This window comes from Nyctereutes procyonoides, unplaced genomic scaffold (assembly GCF_905146905.1).
Source record: "Nyctereutes procyonoides isolate TBG_1078 unplaced genomic scaffold, NYPRO_anot_genome, whole genome shotgun sequence".
Lineage (NCBI taxonomy): Eukaryota > Metazoa > Chordata > Mammalia > Carnivora > Canidae > Nyctereutes > Nyctereutes procyonoides.
In genome coordinates, this window is record NW_026575135.1 from 5686635 (window position 1) to 5701280 (window position 14646).

At 57.8% G+C, this 14646-nt stretch overlaps 1 protein-coding gene across 1 annotated transcript in view; it reads left to right on the forward strand.

Moving 5' to 3' along the window:
- Window positions 1–14646, forward strand: part of WHRN (whirlin) — a 136372-nt gene that overhangs the window by 76873 nt on the left and 44853 nt on the right. The window contains exon 10 of the mRNA XM_055302225.1: window positions 4602–4727. Within this exon, the coding sequence (XP_055158200.1) occupies window positions 4602–4727 (126 nt within the window). The remainder of the gene's footprint in view (window positions 1–4601; window positions 4728–14646) is intronic.

Consider the following 14646-nt stretch of genomic DNA (forward strand, 5'->3'; position numbering starts at 1 on the left):
TTCAACCGCTGAGCCACCAGGGTGCCCCCGAGGCTTGGTGTTCTTCTCGCAGATGTCGCCTTGCGGGCGGTGGCTCCCGTGCTGGGCAGCAAGCAGAGGGGTAGCCAGTGGGCAGGTCCCCCCTCTGGAGCTGCCTGATGGCCAGTGCGGGCTGGGGCAGAGGAGGCTGGGCCCCCTCCCCGCCGGGCAATCTCGAGCCAGCCAGCGGGAGCCTGCAGCCTGGAGTCATTTTCAAGGTCAGCCTCCCGGGGCTGGGCCTCTCCTGCGTGGGCTGTGGGCCGTGGCGCCGCTGGGGGCTGGGCTCTGTGCTGCCGGCATCCGAGTGAATCCGGCCGCCCAGCGGGGTGGCTGTCCTCCTCCACATTTCAAGGCACAGGAATCCCACAGAGAACACGGTGGCACCCAGGACTCGTTCCACAGGTCACCCCGTACTTAGCACCTGCGGAGCACTTGACGCGGCGATGGGAGGGAGGCACAGAGAAGTGGACGAGAGAGATGAGGCCCTGCTGTGGGGAAGCTCCCAGTGAGCTTGGAGGTCACAGGGCGAGTGAGACAATAATCCAGAGAGGAGCGTGAGTGAGCAAGGCCATCGAGGTGGTGAGGAGCCACGGAAGGAAGTAAACTCCGGGGAGAGCGTGAGGGACAGGGAGGCCCTGACTTGTGAGCTGAGACCTGGAGGGGAAGAAGGGGCTGCCGTGCACTCAGAGGACTGAAAACCCCAGGCGGCAAGGAAAGCATGTGCAAAGGCCCTGAGGTGGGAACCAGCGCATGTCCTCAAGGCTCAACCAGAAGGGCCCTACCGCTGGAATGGAGGGGGTGAGAGGGCTGGGAGCAGATAAGGTGCTCACCACCCCACCCCCCCGCCCAGAGTCTTAGAATAACTTACATAGGAACGCGGAAGGCAGATACTTAGAGAACTGTGCTCCAGGGAGGACCCAGAGACCTCAGGAGGCAGGAAATACCCCGGACCACACCAGAGCCGCCTTCACAGATGTCACAGCTCCAGACAAGCTTCTGGCCGCCCTTCTGTTCCTCTTCTCGCCCACGCAGCCCGGAAACCCCCGTTTCCTGTTGTGCGGGGCAGGGGGGCCCGCACTTCTGTTCCCGGGGCCCTGGAGCCCAGCGGGTCCTGCGTCTCTCCTCCCGGTGTCCTGGGCTTGTCTGACGTTACAGATCACGGCAACCAGGCGCCCAGACTGCCCGCGCCAGCCTTCACACCTCCTCCTCCCAGGGAGCCTGCCCAGGGCGGCAGGGAAGAAAAAATCCCACCGTGGGTGGGACCCTGACCGGCCCGTCGGGGAAGCCGGCTCTCGGGCTGCGGCGTCACGCGGTCCTCCCTCCTGAGGCGTGAGAGCCGCCCCCTAAGGCTGAAGCGGGGAGCAGGGGGCAGGACGGCTTGTAAGTCCCCGGGGATCAGAGCCGACCGCACTCTGGTGACGCCACGTCCTCCGAGGCCCAGAGGGGCGGCGTGCAGCGGGGTTTTCCTGCCCCGGGGTTCCCGTTCTCGAATACCCCGCAGCCTCTCCAGCGGGAACAAACCGGAACACGTCGGGGCGGGGGGGCTTAACCAGGGCAGCATCCATGCGACAGGGCCGCGAGGACGAGCGGATCCAAATCCCGGCTCCGCCGTGGCCGGCCGTGTGACCTTGGACAAGTGGTGTAAGGGCTGTGAGCCCGGCGTCCCCGTAAAGTGGAGACCAGGGTAGGGGCTCCTCCGCCCACCACCGGGTGAGCGCCGGGGCCGTGGGGCCCTGGCACCCTGGCACCCTCGTGGAGCCCATGCCGGTGCGCCCAGCGCTTGCTACGGGAGTGACCGGGCGGCCGTGGACTCGCCTGCCAGCAGCCCGGTGCGCTCCAAGCCAAGGCCTGTGCGGCCAGACCTCCCCACCATTGTCACGAGGGGACAGAGGAGGCTGTGGCCATCTGGAGCCCAAGTTGGCATCTTCGTGGCGGCCTGAACAGCCGTGTGGCCCTGGCGGCTGGTGCCCAGCCCATCACCCTCCAGGGAGGATGAGCACCTGCTTGGGCTCTGTCACTTGTCCTTCCTTCACCCACGGGAGGTGACGCTCACCTGAGGTCAGCAGGTCTCCGGGCCTCACCCTTCACGGTTCTTTCCCAGTTTGATGGGGTGAAGCCCATCAGCCTCCCCGCTTGAAGACATCAAGAAGTGGCTTAGAGGGGGCACTTGGGCGGCTCAGCGGTTGGGCGTCTGCCTTTGGCTCAGGGCGTGATCCCCGGGGTCCAGGGATCGAGTCCCGCATCGGGTTCCCTGCAGGGGACTCCACTCTACCTTGACCATCCCGAGGCTCGTCCAGGCTGTGGCACGTGCCAGGGCTTCTTTCCCCATCCAGGCCGTCAGACGGCCCCCCTGCGCTCACCAGGCTCGCATCCTCACCCCAAGGGCAGTTGCAGGTAACACAGCTCGCTGCCGGCCTGCAAGGACGTGCTTGAGACCCGCTCTCAGGCCTCCTGGGCGCCGTTGCTGGAGTCTGGGGTGATACTAATTGTATTTCTGATGCTCCGAGGACCTCCTGACAGGTTCCCATGGCAGCTGCCCCATTTACGTGCCCACCGATGGGGCACGACGGTTCCACTTGCTCCGTCCACTTCCTTGTCAGCACTTGGTATTTTCAGGGGCGTGTTTGTGTGTGGTAGTAGCTGTCCTGGGGGGACGGGGAATGAGGTTTTTCCCTGAGCAGTATTCACGTGGGACCGTGTGCCATGGCGTACCGGTGACGGGGCCGGCATCACGCAGCTGGGAGAGCGCGCAGTCCCGGGGCAAGGCCCCGTCCGTCTGTCTCCAAGCCCTCTGTCCTTCTCAGCCCGAATCTGAGCCGGTCGGTGTCCCCCCCCAAAGCATCTCAGCCCAAATCTGAGCCGGTCTGTGTCCCCCAAAGCTTCTCGGCCCGAATCTGAGCCAGTTCGTGTCCCCCCGCAAAGCATCTCAGCCCAAATCTGAGCCAGTCTGTGTTCCCCCTAATGCATCTCGGCCCAAATCTGAGCCGGTCAGTGTCCCCCTAAAGCTTCTCGGCCCGGCCCAGGCCCCCCGCAGCCAATCTTGCCCTGGCCTCCCTTCCCCACCATTCTTGGCCACACAGCGCCCTGCGGGACCCCTGGGGGCCGTGCCACGTCCAGGTTCTGAGCTTTTGCACACCTTCCTGCCCCCCCCCACCCCAAATACTTGTCATCCCTCCCCCTTCCCCTGGCTGACCCCTAGGCCTTCATGGCTCGGAGGTCACACTTCTGGAACACCCTGCCTGAGGTCAGGCTCCACAGGATGGACTCCGAGATGAGGATTTCCCCTAGGAGCTCTTTGGGGGGGTGCCTGTGGCCGACACAATGATGACCCAGGCCACCCGCTGCCTCTTCCCCGGGCCCGCGAGGATGACCCCTTCCATGGCCTAAGACAGTTGGCGGCTGCGGGCAAGTTGAGGCTCTTAAGATGGGGAGAGTTTGCTGTATTCTCTGGGTGGCCCCGTGCTGTGATGGGGTCCTGGGGAGGAGGAGGCTGGGAGGCAGAGTCAGACAAAGGGGGGCGTGCTGCCTTGGGCATGGAGGTGCTCCCGGCTGGCCTGAGGATGGAGGATGGGGCCATGAGCCCAAGAAGGCAGGTGGTCCCTGAAAGCCACGAGGCCAGGAAACGGGTCCCCTTCCCATCCCCCCCCACCCGGAGCCTCTGGACGGAAGGCTGCCCAGTGGACGCAGGGCCTCCCAGGTAACGAATCCGTGCTGGCTACGCCGCGGAGCATGTGGTCGAGCCTCATGACAGCCAGGCGGCCTCTCGGCGGCACACAGCAAGGACTGCTGTCCCTGGGACCCTGGAAAGCCTGTCTCCCCCCTGCCCTGCACCTGCTGGCTCACTCCTGCTCACACTCCCATCTCAGAGATGCCGCCTTCTCCAGGAAGCCCTCCCGCCACCCCGCTCACCCCGCCCCCGGTCAGGACCTTGCACCTTTTGTGCCTCGTCGTGGCCTTGAGCCAGCACTTATGTTCTGAAGCTCTGCTTGCTGGTCTCTGTGCTCTTCTGCTGAGACCCTCGGAAGCAGGAGTGTTTCTGGGGTGTCGCTTGGTCACCCCCCCAGCACTGGGTCTGCACTCAGCAGGCGCTCCCGCTGTTTGTAGACAGGAGGGCAGCTGAGGCAAGGCTGCCGTGGGCTGCTGGGAGACCAGGAGACCCCCCCAGGGGACAGGGGACCCCTGGGCACCAGAGTGGACATAGCATTGACCCTAAGGAGGATGAGGGGTGAAGGAGCCTGGGCCAGAGCAGGCTCTCCCTGGCTGAAGCAGGTGGTGAAGGGCAGCTGGGGTGCCTGCGCCCCCACGGTGTGAAGCACATGGAAAATCTGAGGTGTCACGTCACTCTGGGGGGTCTCTGGAGGTCACCTCCCTCATTGCCTTTCTTTTAGGATGGGACAGGGGCTTCCCCAAGGTCACACAGGAGTTCGGAGGCAGAGCTGGGGCAGGGGACCCGGAATGTTCCAGGCCTCAATGGGAGTGCCCTTCGGGGTATGCCAAGACTCCAGCCTGCTGTGCTGCCCCCGCGAAGTTCACATCACCCACCCTCCAGGCCCTCGAATAGCTGTCTCCTGTCCCTCCTGCAGGTGAACCTGGTGCTGGGCGACGGCCGCTCCCTGGGCCTCACGATCCGCGGGGGAGCCGAGTACGGCCTGGGCATTTACGTCACCGGCGTGGACGCGGGCTCAGAAGCAGAGAGCAGTGGGCTCAAGGTGAGGGCCCCGAGGGCCGACTTCCGGGAGGTTCATGGGGAGCACGGAGAGGGAGGGAGAGGGCAGGAGCTGGGTGGGGGTGACCTCGGGTTCACGGGGAGCACGGAGAGGGAGGGAGTAGGAGTGGGGGTGACCTCGGGTTCACGGGGAGCACGGAGAGGGAGAGTGGGGGTGGCACCGAGCAGCTCCCGCTGGCATTCGGCCGGGGCGACGCTGTCCCGTTAGAGAAGGCTGATGGGCCAGGCGCTGTAGCCAACTGTGCGTGGGGCTCATTGAACCCTCAGGCTGCCCCCGGGTAGGCGGCCGTGACCCGCAGTTTCCAGTCTGCGGGTGGACACGCGCAGGAGGGGTCACGGACTCGCCGAGCACGCGGCGGGCGGTTGCAGGGCAGGATCCGCCCGGGCAGCGCCTGTTCCACCGCCCAGGGTCTCAGCCGCCTCGCTGCTCCGTCCCGCTGCCAGTCCCGCTGCCAGAACTTGCCCGCCGGAGCCCGGGACGTCCGGAGGCAGGGACGAGGACCTTGGGCCGGGACACAGGTCACCTAAATAAGTGGCAGCGTGTGTTTGGGCTAAATCCTGATGCCGGGGAAGCCGAGGCAGCAGCGATGGGAGCAGTGAGCAAGGGCCCAGGTGGCATCTGAGCCGGCCTTGCGGAAGGAGGCAGGTTGGGGAGGAGGGCCTGGGGAAGAAGGGGGTGCCACTGAGGGAGCCAGAAGGCCGGACCGTGGGCAACCGGGCGGCCGGGGAACGAGACACGAGATGAGACTGTGCCTCGTAGCAAAGGGCCTCGAATGCCCCACTGATGCGGGGGGAACTGATTCTGGACATGGAGGAGCAGACAAGGTCATGAAAAGGTCGTGGCAAGTGAGGGTGGTGCTCAGGAGGTGCCCTGTGCGTGTCGTGGATGGGCCGTAGCAGTCGAGGGGGGGCGGGGGCATCTGTCAGCTTCTTTTAGGAGCGACGATGCAGGTGCAAGAGCTCTGGGCTTGGGGTCCGGAAGATGGGGCTCCACTCCCCGCTTTGCTGCTTTTGCTTTAATAGCGCGGTGACCGCGGAGAGCCCCTCCACCTGTCCGTGCTTCCCTTCCTTCTCCCAGAAAAGCATCATAAGTGACAGCTTTTTCTCAGGGCTGTTGAGAGGACAAGGGGACGGCTGAGCTGACCGGAACGTTAACCACGAAGGTTACGGGCTGCAGGTTTGCGTCCTCCACGCTCCTCTGTGGAACCCTCAGCCCAGCACAAGGGCGGTAGAGGAGGGGCCTGTGGGAGGTGATCAGGTCACGAAGGTGGAGTGTCCTTGGTAGTGGGACCCCAGGGCCTCCCTCACCGCACGTGAGGACACGAGGTGGGTGGGCTGTCTGCCGCTGGGAACAGGATCCCCACCAGAGCCCGGCCGTGCTGGCTGCTGACCCCAACCTCGGGCCTCCAGAGCCCTGCCAAGTAAATACCCGCTGCTTATAGGCCTCCGGGTCTGCGGGGCTTTGTCACAGCAGCCTGGACAGCCCGAGGCCACCCCCACCCCCCGTTTCCCCAGCACTTTGGTGCCGTTAGATCACATACTCCCACCACTCCGGCCCTGTGAGTGCAGCTTCAGGGAGGGGACGCGTATTCCAGGCGCAGCCGCTGAAAAGCTGGGACTCCCTGCGGGAATGGGGATTCTGGTTTCTAGAACCTTGCTCTCGAGGCTCCCCAAACGATTGTGAAATGCCCCCCGGTCTGAGTGCACCCCGTGCTCTCAGGTAAAGGTGACACCTCGACGGGACTCCCAGGAGGAAACAATCTCCTCGTAGCCCACGTGTGCATTTTGTTGCAGATGTTCGTTATTTGGGGATCATTTTAGATATACTGGGAAGTCACAGGGGGACTCCCCATTTATCCTTCATCCGGCTTCCCCCAGCGTCAACATCTGTAACCGCGGCGCAGCCGTCAAGGCCAAGAATCTGACGTCAGTACGATGCGGCTCAACAAACCACACACTTCGTTCAGGGTCACCAGTTTTCCCACTAGCCTAGTCGACTTCACCACACCGCGTTGCGTTTGGCCTGCCTGCGGTTGTAATTCCATTATTTCCCACCCACCCCCTAGAATCGGCAGCTTCTAGGCACCAAGTAAAGATTTTTCTTTTAAGATTGTATTTATTGAGATGCCTGGGTGGCTCAGCAGTGGGGCATCTGCCTTTGGCCCAGGGCGTGACCCCAGGGTCCTGGGATTGAGTCCCACGTTGGGCTCCCTGCATGGAGCCTGCTTCTCGCTCTGTCCATGTGTCTCTCATGAATAAAGAAATAAAATATTTTTTAAAAATTTATTTATTTGACAGAGAGAGAATGAGAGAGCACAAGCAGGGGAAGCAGCAGATGGAGAGGGAGAAGCAGGTTCTCTGCTGAGATTTGATCCCAGGGCCCTGGGATCATGACCTGAACTGAAGGCAGGTGCTTTAACTGATCAAGCCACCCAAGCACCCCAAGATTTTCTTAAATGAATGAGTTGAGGAGATTGGAGAGAAGAAATATGGGGGCTGAGCGAAAGGGATGAAGCCAGGAACACTTGCTGCAGGCAGGATGCAGAATTGGCTCTGAGCTTCCCGGCAGCCAATGCAAAGAGGGAAGCAGGTCAGAGACGTCTGTGAGATGAAAACAGACTAGCTGTGCTTGAGGAGCCCGCCTGTACCTCTTCCTGAGGCCTGAGAGCAGTGTTCGTCTGGCGTCTCGTAGAGGGAATGCTGTGTGATGACCTGAGCAGTGTCCTCCGGTCTCTCCTTCTCTGTCTCTGCACCTGTCCCTCTCGTCACTGACAGGTGGCAGCTTTTATTATCGTGTTGTCCACTCACTGCGGAGTCACCGTGCTGGGAACTGTGCTGAACACGTCACACAGTGTGACGTGATTTCTAGGACAACGTGTGAGAAAGGAACATTCTTGCCCCCATTTTACAGGTGGCAGATTCGGGAGCAGCATTAAGCAACTTGCCCAAGGTCACCCAGCTAAGAAGTGCTAGTCCTGCGCTCACCCAGCACACTCTAAGCCCATATTTTTTTTAATTCTAATTTTTTTTAGATTTTATTTAAATTCGATGAATTAACATAGAGTGTATCATAGTCTCAGAGGTACAGGTCGGGATTCATCCGTTGTCTGTAACAACCAGGCCTCGTTGCATCCCGTGCCCTCCTTAATGCCCATCACCCGGGGACCCCGTCCCCCCCACCCCGTCCCCTCCACGTCCTTAACCACTAGGCCTCCACCGCCTCGCCGTGAGCCTGGGCTTGCCTTGTGTAGGGGAGGACGGGCCCTGGAACCCGCGGCCCAGCTGTGTGGGGGTGGCCATGCCCTTCTCTTCATGGGCCTCGGTCTCTCTGCTTGGACAGTGGCTGTTGAATAGTCGGGTTGGATGATTTTGGAGGCTCTCTCCTAGATTTGCATGTTTCCCCTGCCTGAGAGAGCCAGAGGGTGCCTAGACCCAGAACCTACTCCATTCTCCTTCCCCTGCGGGTCCCCATAGCCACGGAGAGATGCCCAAACAGGTAGCCCGCTGGCAGGTCTTTCATGTGGGAGGAAGGGACAGTGGGAGGGGACATTACACAGAGGCAGTGAGTGTCCGTGGCTGCCCCGCCTTCCCTGTAATCAGCACGTGTGTGCTGAGGACTCCCGCGTGCCAGACGCCGTGCTCGCCCTGTGGCTTCTGAGCCAGCACCACAGGTACAGTGTCTGACCTCCAGGAGCTTACCTTGTGGTGGGAAGACGGGGCGGGTAGGGGGTGGGACCGCCCGATGGGTGAATTGCAATCAGGATAAGTAACAAGAGGGCAAAGCACATGGCACCGCGTGGGTATGGTAATGGGGGAGACCGTCTCTGATCTAGGATATCCGGGAAGGCCTCCTGGAGGAAGAAACATTTCAGTTGAAACTTAAGAGTAGAAAATTAATGACGTGAAGGAGGAAATGAGAATTTCGGGCAGAAAGAACAACGCAAATGCTTAAGTGCCTATAAGTGGCAGGAAGGGTTCCCAGATGCAGAGGACGGCCAGCACGAGCCGCCAGCCGGTGGGGAGAAGGTGCCAGATGATGCCGACAGAGCACAGAGCACGATGACCACGGGCCGCGGGATTCACCCAAGGCCAAGCGGCTGCGAACAGGTGATGCCCGGGATCCGCGGTCAGTGCTGGGGAGGCCGTGCAAGGCCTCTCACTAGGTGGGGAGCACGGGCTGCCAAGCCGCTCACCTAACACCAGCTCATCGGGCTGGAGATGTGTGTAAGCACCTTCGGGGGAACCCAGGAAGAGCTGCGAGGGGTACCGGGGCGCCAGGGCGCCAGTGCACTTCCCAGGGCGTCGAGAGGACCAGAGGCCAGAGGACTCGGGGGCCTGGACATCCCTGCGGGGGGCGGCAGGAGCAAGCGCCACTTCTAAGCGTAAAAGCGGCGACAGTAGAGCCATATCCATTTTGAGGCAAGGCCGCAGAGAAAGGTTCCGTGGAAGTTTCCGGGTCACTGGAGCCCACCTCCCAGTCCCCGCAGTCACAGGCTTTCCTTGCTTGTGAAATGCTCCGGCTTCAGGAGAGGCTTTTCCTTCCCTGTCCCTGGTCCCCTCTCCTCCACCGCCGCTCACGCTCCCTGCCACTGGCCCACGTGCGCCTTCCAAGCTCCCTCCAGGGTGCTCACCCCTGCCCACTCAGGGAGCACCCAGTGCTCGTTAATTCTGCTGTCAGTGGGATCAGCACATTGAAATGGAATGAAGGGGCTTGGCTGGGGGGGTGGCGGAGCCCAGAACAGGCTTTATGTGTCAGTAGGCCTCCTTGCAGGGTGCAGAGCTCCCCTGGGTGGAAGTGCTGCCTTCCGGCCCAGCCTCCAGTGGCTCACTTGGCTTCCCAGAGCCTGAGAGCCAGGGGAGCCCAGGAAGCAGGGGAGGGTGAGTCAGAGGGAGCCAGGGAGTCGGGGAGGGGAGGGGAGGGGAGGGTGTAAAGCTCTGGGAGGAGAAGCTCTTAGGAGGAGGTCAGGCACTTCCCAGCACTTACCCAGGGGGTGGCCAGGGTGGAAGGGGGAGCTGTCCCAGCCTCCTGGGAGGGGCTAACTCCACCTCCAGCACTTACCTTTAGACCTCTCTTGTTCCTTTGTACCTGCCCTGCCATCCCCCCCCCCCCCCCCAGCCTCCAGCCCCAGCACAGAATGAACCATAAAGCCTCATTTGTTCCTTTGAGGACAACCAGATTGACTGGCATTTAGAAATAATAATAATGATGATAGCAGTTGCTAGTTATTAGCCAGCTATTAGGAATCCGGCACTGTGCTAAACCCCGTAGGGTTCACTCCCACATAATCCCCAGGGTGGGCCCCAGAAGTGCAGTTTAATAGATGAGCAGCGGAGGCTCAGAGACATGTAGTGACTTGCTCGGGACCATGCAGGGATCTGGGGCCCTCCAAAGGCCACATGCTGTGCTGTCACCTGCCTGGTACCCTAACTTGCCCCAATAACAAGAGAATGCAGCGAGAGGAAATGAAGGACATTTGTTCTTTTCAGAAGTCACCAAGCTTCTCAAGCCCCGTGCGCTCAGTCCTGCCAGGCCTCAGTCCTGCCGGGCCGCACAGCCTTCACCCAGGAGGTCATGCCAGGGAGGGGGGCCCACTGGACCCAGTCGGCTGCCACCCTGGCTGGGGTTCATCTGCGCAGGATCTCTGTTCCCAAGGGTGTCCCAGTTTCGGGGTCATCATCACCCCGCTGCTGGTGGCCATGGCACAGACCATGTCCGATGCGGCATCGGTGTCTCCGTGGCTGGGGACAGCCTGCAGGTCGGCGCTGTGTGCTGGGCTTTCTGGGAGCCCACGCTGTGTGTCAGCGGGGAAGCCAGCTGGGCTGGGGCTGACCCCTCCTGGGATGGGCTTGGCCAGCATCTATTCTCCTAACTATTCTTCTCTGGACTGAGCCTCGGCAGCACCCCACTTTCTTTTTAGATTTCATTAATTTATCTGAGAGGCAAAGTGAGCGGGAGAGAGTGAGCACAGGAGCCGGGGCAGAGGCAGAGGGAGGAGCAGGCTCCCAGCTGAGCAGGGATCCTGATGCAATGCAGGGCTCAATCCCAGGACCCCGGGATCATGACCTGAATGAAGGCAGGTGCTCAACCTCTGAGCCCCCCAGGGATCCCTGGTGATTCTTTAAACATTTTATCTCCCTGCCCACGACAGAGCCTGGCATACAGTAGGTGTTCAGAAAAGAGTTCTTCAGTGAAGGAGTGAGTCTGGCCAAGGCAGACCCCAGACCAGGCCTTTTGACCCCAAAGCTCCGATCTTGACCACCCTTTCATTTGCATCCTGGCCCGAACACAGCACAGGGCCTGCGTTTTGTTATTGTTGTTGTTGTTAAGGATCAAATCCCACTAGGGAGGGTTAGTGATCTTCCCACTCACCTAGGGTGTGAGCTGAGAAATCAGACCCTTCCCCTCTGAGATGCTCGCCTTTGCGTTGAGAGCAGCTGAGGAGCAGCCACGGCCCGCAGTGAGGTCTGCTCATCACCGGGGTCCGTGGGCATCACGTGCTGCCCCCGCTCTTCCCTGATGGAGAGTAGGTGGTGGGAATCCATCTAGGCAGACACATCCCAGCCTCCCAACCTCCCATTTTATACATGGGGGTGTCAAGGGCCAGCAGCAGAGGAAGGCACTGGCTGAGGGTCATGGAGAGGTGGGGCTGGGACCCATCAGACAGTTTGACCTTGCCACACAGTCATGGGTCTCCACACTTCCCCGAAATAGCCCTGCTGGGAGAGACGAATGAGCTTGGCAAACTCTGAGGCTGCTTACTGCTTATTCTTGGCAGCGGGGGTGGGGGGGGGGTGGGGGGGTGGTGGCTACTCTGTTACCTGTTTAATGAGGATCCTCTTTTTTTAAAAATATTTTATTTATTCGTGAGAGACTTACAGAGAGAGAGGCAGAGACACAGGGAGAGGGAGAAGCAGGCTCCATGCAGGGAGCCCGATGCGGGACTTGATCCCGGTCCCTCATGCCCTGAGCCAAAGGCAGATGCTCAACTGCTGAGCCACCCAGACGTCCCTAATGAGAATCCTCAGGGTATTTTTTATTTGTGATTGTGGCTGATTTTTATGGCAGTCCTAATGAGATAGCAAAAATTCAGTATTCATATTTATATAATTCCTGACAGTGGATAAAAATTGTAGATAATTAGGGCACATTACCAACAGTTCTCAGCCTATAAATTCTACAATGTAGATGAAGAGACCAATTTTTTGAAAGATGTAAACTATGAACACTCAAGAAAGAAAAAGAAACCTGGAGTTCTACGTGTATGTGTCAGAGAAACTGAATTTGTATTTAGAAACCATCCAAAAAGGAAAACTCAGGCCCGGGTGATTTCACTAATGAACCTTTTTTGAACACTTAAGGGAAAAAAAAATGCTATGCAATCTCTTCCTGGAATTAAAAGATGAGACAGTGCGGGGCGCCTGGGTGGCTCGGTTGGCTGGGTGTCCAGCTCTTGGTTTCGGATCAGGTCATGGTCTTAGCGTCGTGAGATCGAGCCCTGGATTGGGCTCCACACTCAGCAGGGAGAATTCTCTCTCTCCCTCTGCCCTGTGCTCCCCATTCACTCTCTCTAGAATAAGTAAATAAATCTTTAAAAACAAAACTAAACAGGGGATCCCTGGGTGGCGCAGCGGTTTGGCGCCTGCCTTTGGCCCAGGGCGTGATCCTGGGGACCCGGGATCGAATCCCACGTCGGGCTCCCGGTGCACGGAGCCTGCTTCTCCCTCTGCCTGTGTCTCTGCCTCTCTCTCTCTGTGTGTGTGTGTGTGACTATCATAAATAAATAAAAATTAAAAAAAAAAACTAAACAAAGATGCGACAGTGCTTCCCAGCTCATTTTACAAAGCCAGTGTCACGTAATAACATGACCAAATCCATACATTGCAGGAAAACTTCTGACCACTGCCCTTCAGGACGTGCTGAGTGTGAAAACACTCAACAAAATATTAGCAAGTCAAATCTTTTGATCTATAAAAGGAATATATACGGGGACCAAGCGGGGATGCCTTTATCCAAGGAATGCTAGGCTGGATGGACATGTGAAAAATTAGTGTTCTTAGTGGACTAAAAGGGGAAAAACCCCTACATATGAATGGAAAGAGCATTTAACAAAATTCAATGTCCAGTTATGATAAGAGCTCTCAGCGCACTGGGAATAAAAAGCAGCTTTCTTGGCTCGGTGACAGGCATCCACACAAACCTCCTGCTAAACGTCCTCAATGGTGAAAAACATTCAGAATCAGCTTGTAAACATCTACAACAAAGCTTTCTTCTAAGAAAGGGAAAGGCTTTCTACTAAACGCTTTCTTCCAAGATTGAAATGAGGCAAAAATGTCTTCTCTCACCGCGCCTGTTCCGTATCCTACGAGACGTTGTAATCAGTGCAGTAAGTCATAAAAAGAAATGAAAGGCACACAGATATGGAAAGAAGAAATGAAACCCTATTTACAAAGACTGTCGATGGAGACATTTCCAAAGAATCTCCCAAAAAGCTCCTAGAAAAAATGAATTTAGCAAGGTGGAATGATAACCAAGTCAGCATAGAGAAATCAATTGTATTTCTATCAGCTGGCGGTGAATTAGTGGAATTCAGAATTCATAAATACAGTTTAGAGGAGCACCCAGAAGTACTTAGGTGTAAATAACAAAATATGTGTCGTGTTTGCTGACAAGTGCAACACAAAAAAGACATAAATAATTAGAGACACAGTGTTTGTGGGTGGGTGGGGGGGCTCAGTGTGATGGAGATGTCACGTCTCCCGAATTTGGTCTGGATTCAGGGCAGTCCCCATGTCCAGTGCTAGTAGGCTTTTTGGTAGGTATTTATTTATTTTATTTTATTTTTTTATTTTTTATTTTTTGGTAGGTATTTATAAGCTGATTCTAAACATTTAAGTGAAGAGAAACTAGCAGAGCCAAAGCCATTCTCAAAGGGAAGAGCGCTGTGGGAGGACTCGCTGCTCATCTCAGGACTAACTGTAAGGCTGCAGTGGCAGGATTAGTAACGGGCCCACAGACATCAGCGCAACACGGAGCGAGTCCAGAAATAAACCTACACAAATACACTGAGTTGATTTTTGGCAGAAGCACAAAGGTAATTCAATGGAGAAAGGACAGTCTTTTTTTTTTTTTTTTTTTTTTTTTAGAGATTTTATTTACTCATGAGAGACGGGGAGAGAGAGGGAGAGACACAGGCAGAGGGAGAAGCAGGCTCCATGCAGGGAGCCCGATGCGGGACTCGATCCCGGGACTCCAGGGTCACACCCTGGGCTGAAGGCAGGCGCTCAACCACTGAGCCACCCAGATGCCCCAAGGATAATCCTCTCCATAAACAGTGCTGGGACAGTGGGTGTCTGTGTGCAAACCAGTGAACCTTAGCCTAAACCTCACACCTTCCGTGAACATTAACCCAAAATGGAGAAGATACAGCGATAATACTTGTAGGGGGGATGCATAGGAGAAAATCTGGGCGACCTGGGTGTTCTTAACATAACATCAGAAGCAAGATCCATAGAAGAAAAATCCGACAAACTGGATTTTATCAAAATGAAAAACTCTGGCTCTGCGGGAGACACTTCGAAGAGAACAGAGAGACAAGCCACAAAGTTGGAGAAGAAAATAAGTTCCGATCATATTTTTTTTTAATTTTTATTTATTTATGATAGTCACACAGAGAGAGAGAGAGGGAGGCAGAGACACAGGCAGAGGGAGAAGCAGGCTCCATGCACCGGGAGCCCGATGTGGGATTCGATCCCGGGTCTCCAGGATTGCACCCTGGGCCAAAGGCGGGCGCTAAACCGCTGCGCCACCCAGGGATCCCCCCGATCATATTTTTGACGGAGGACTTGTCTCAGGAATTTATAAAGGAAGGGACAGCAGGTCTGGGAAACGGTTTTGTACGGAA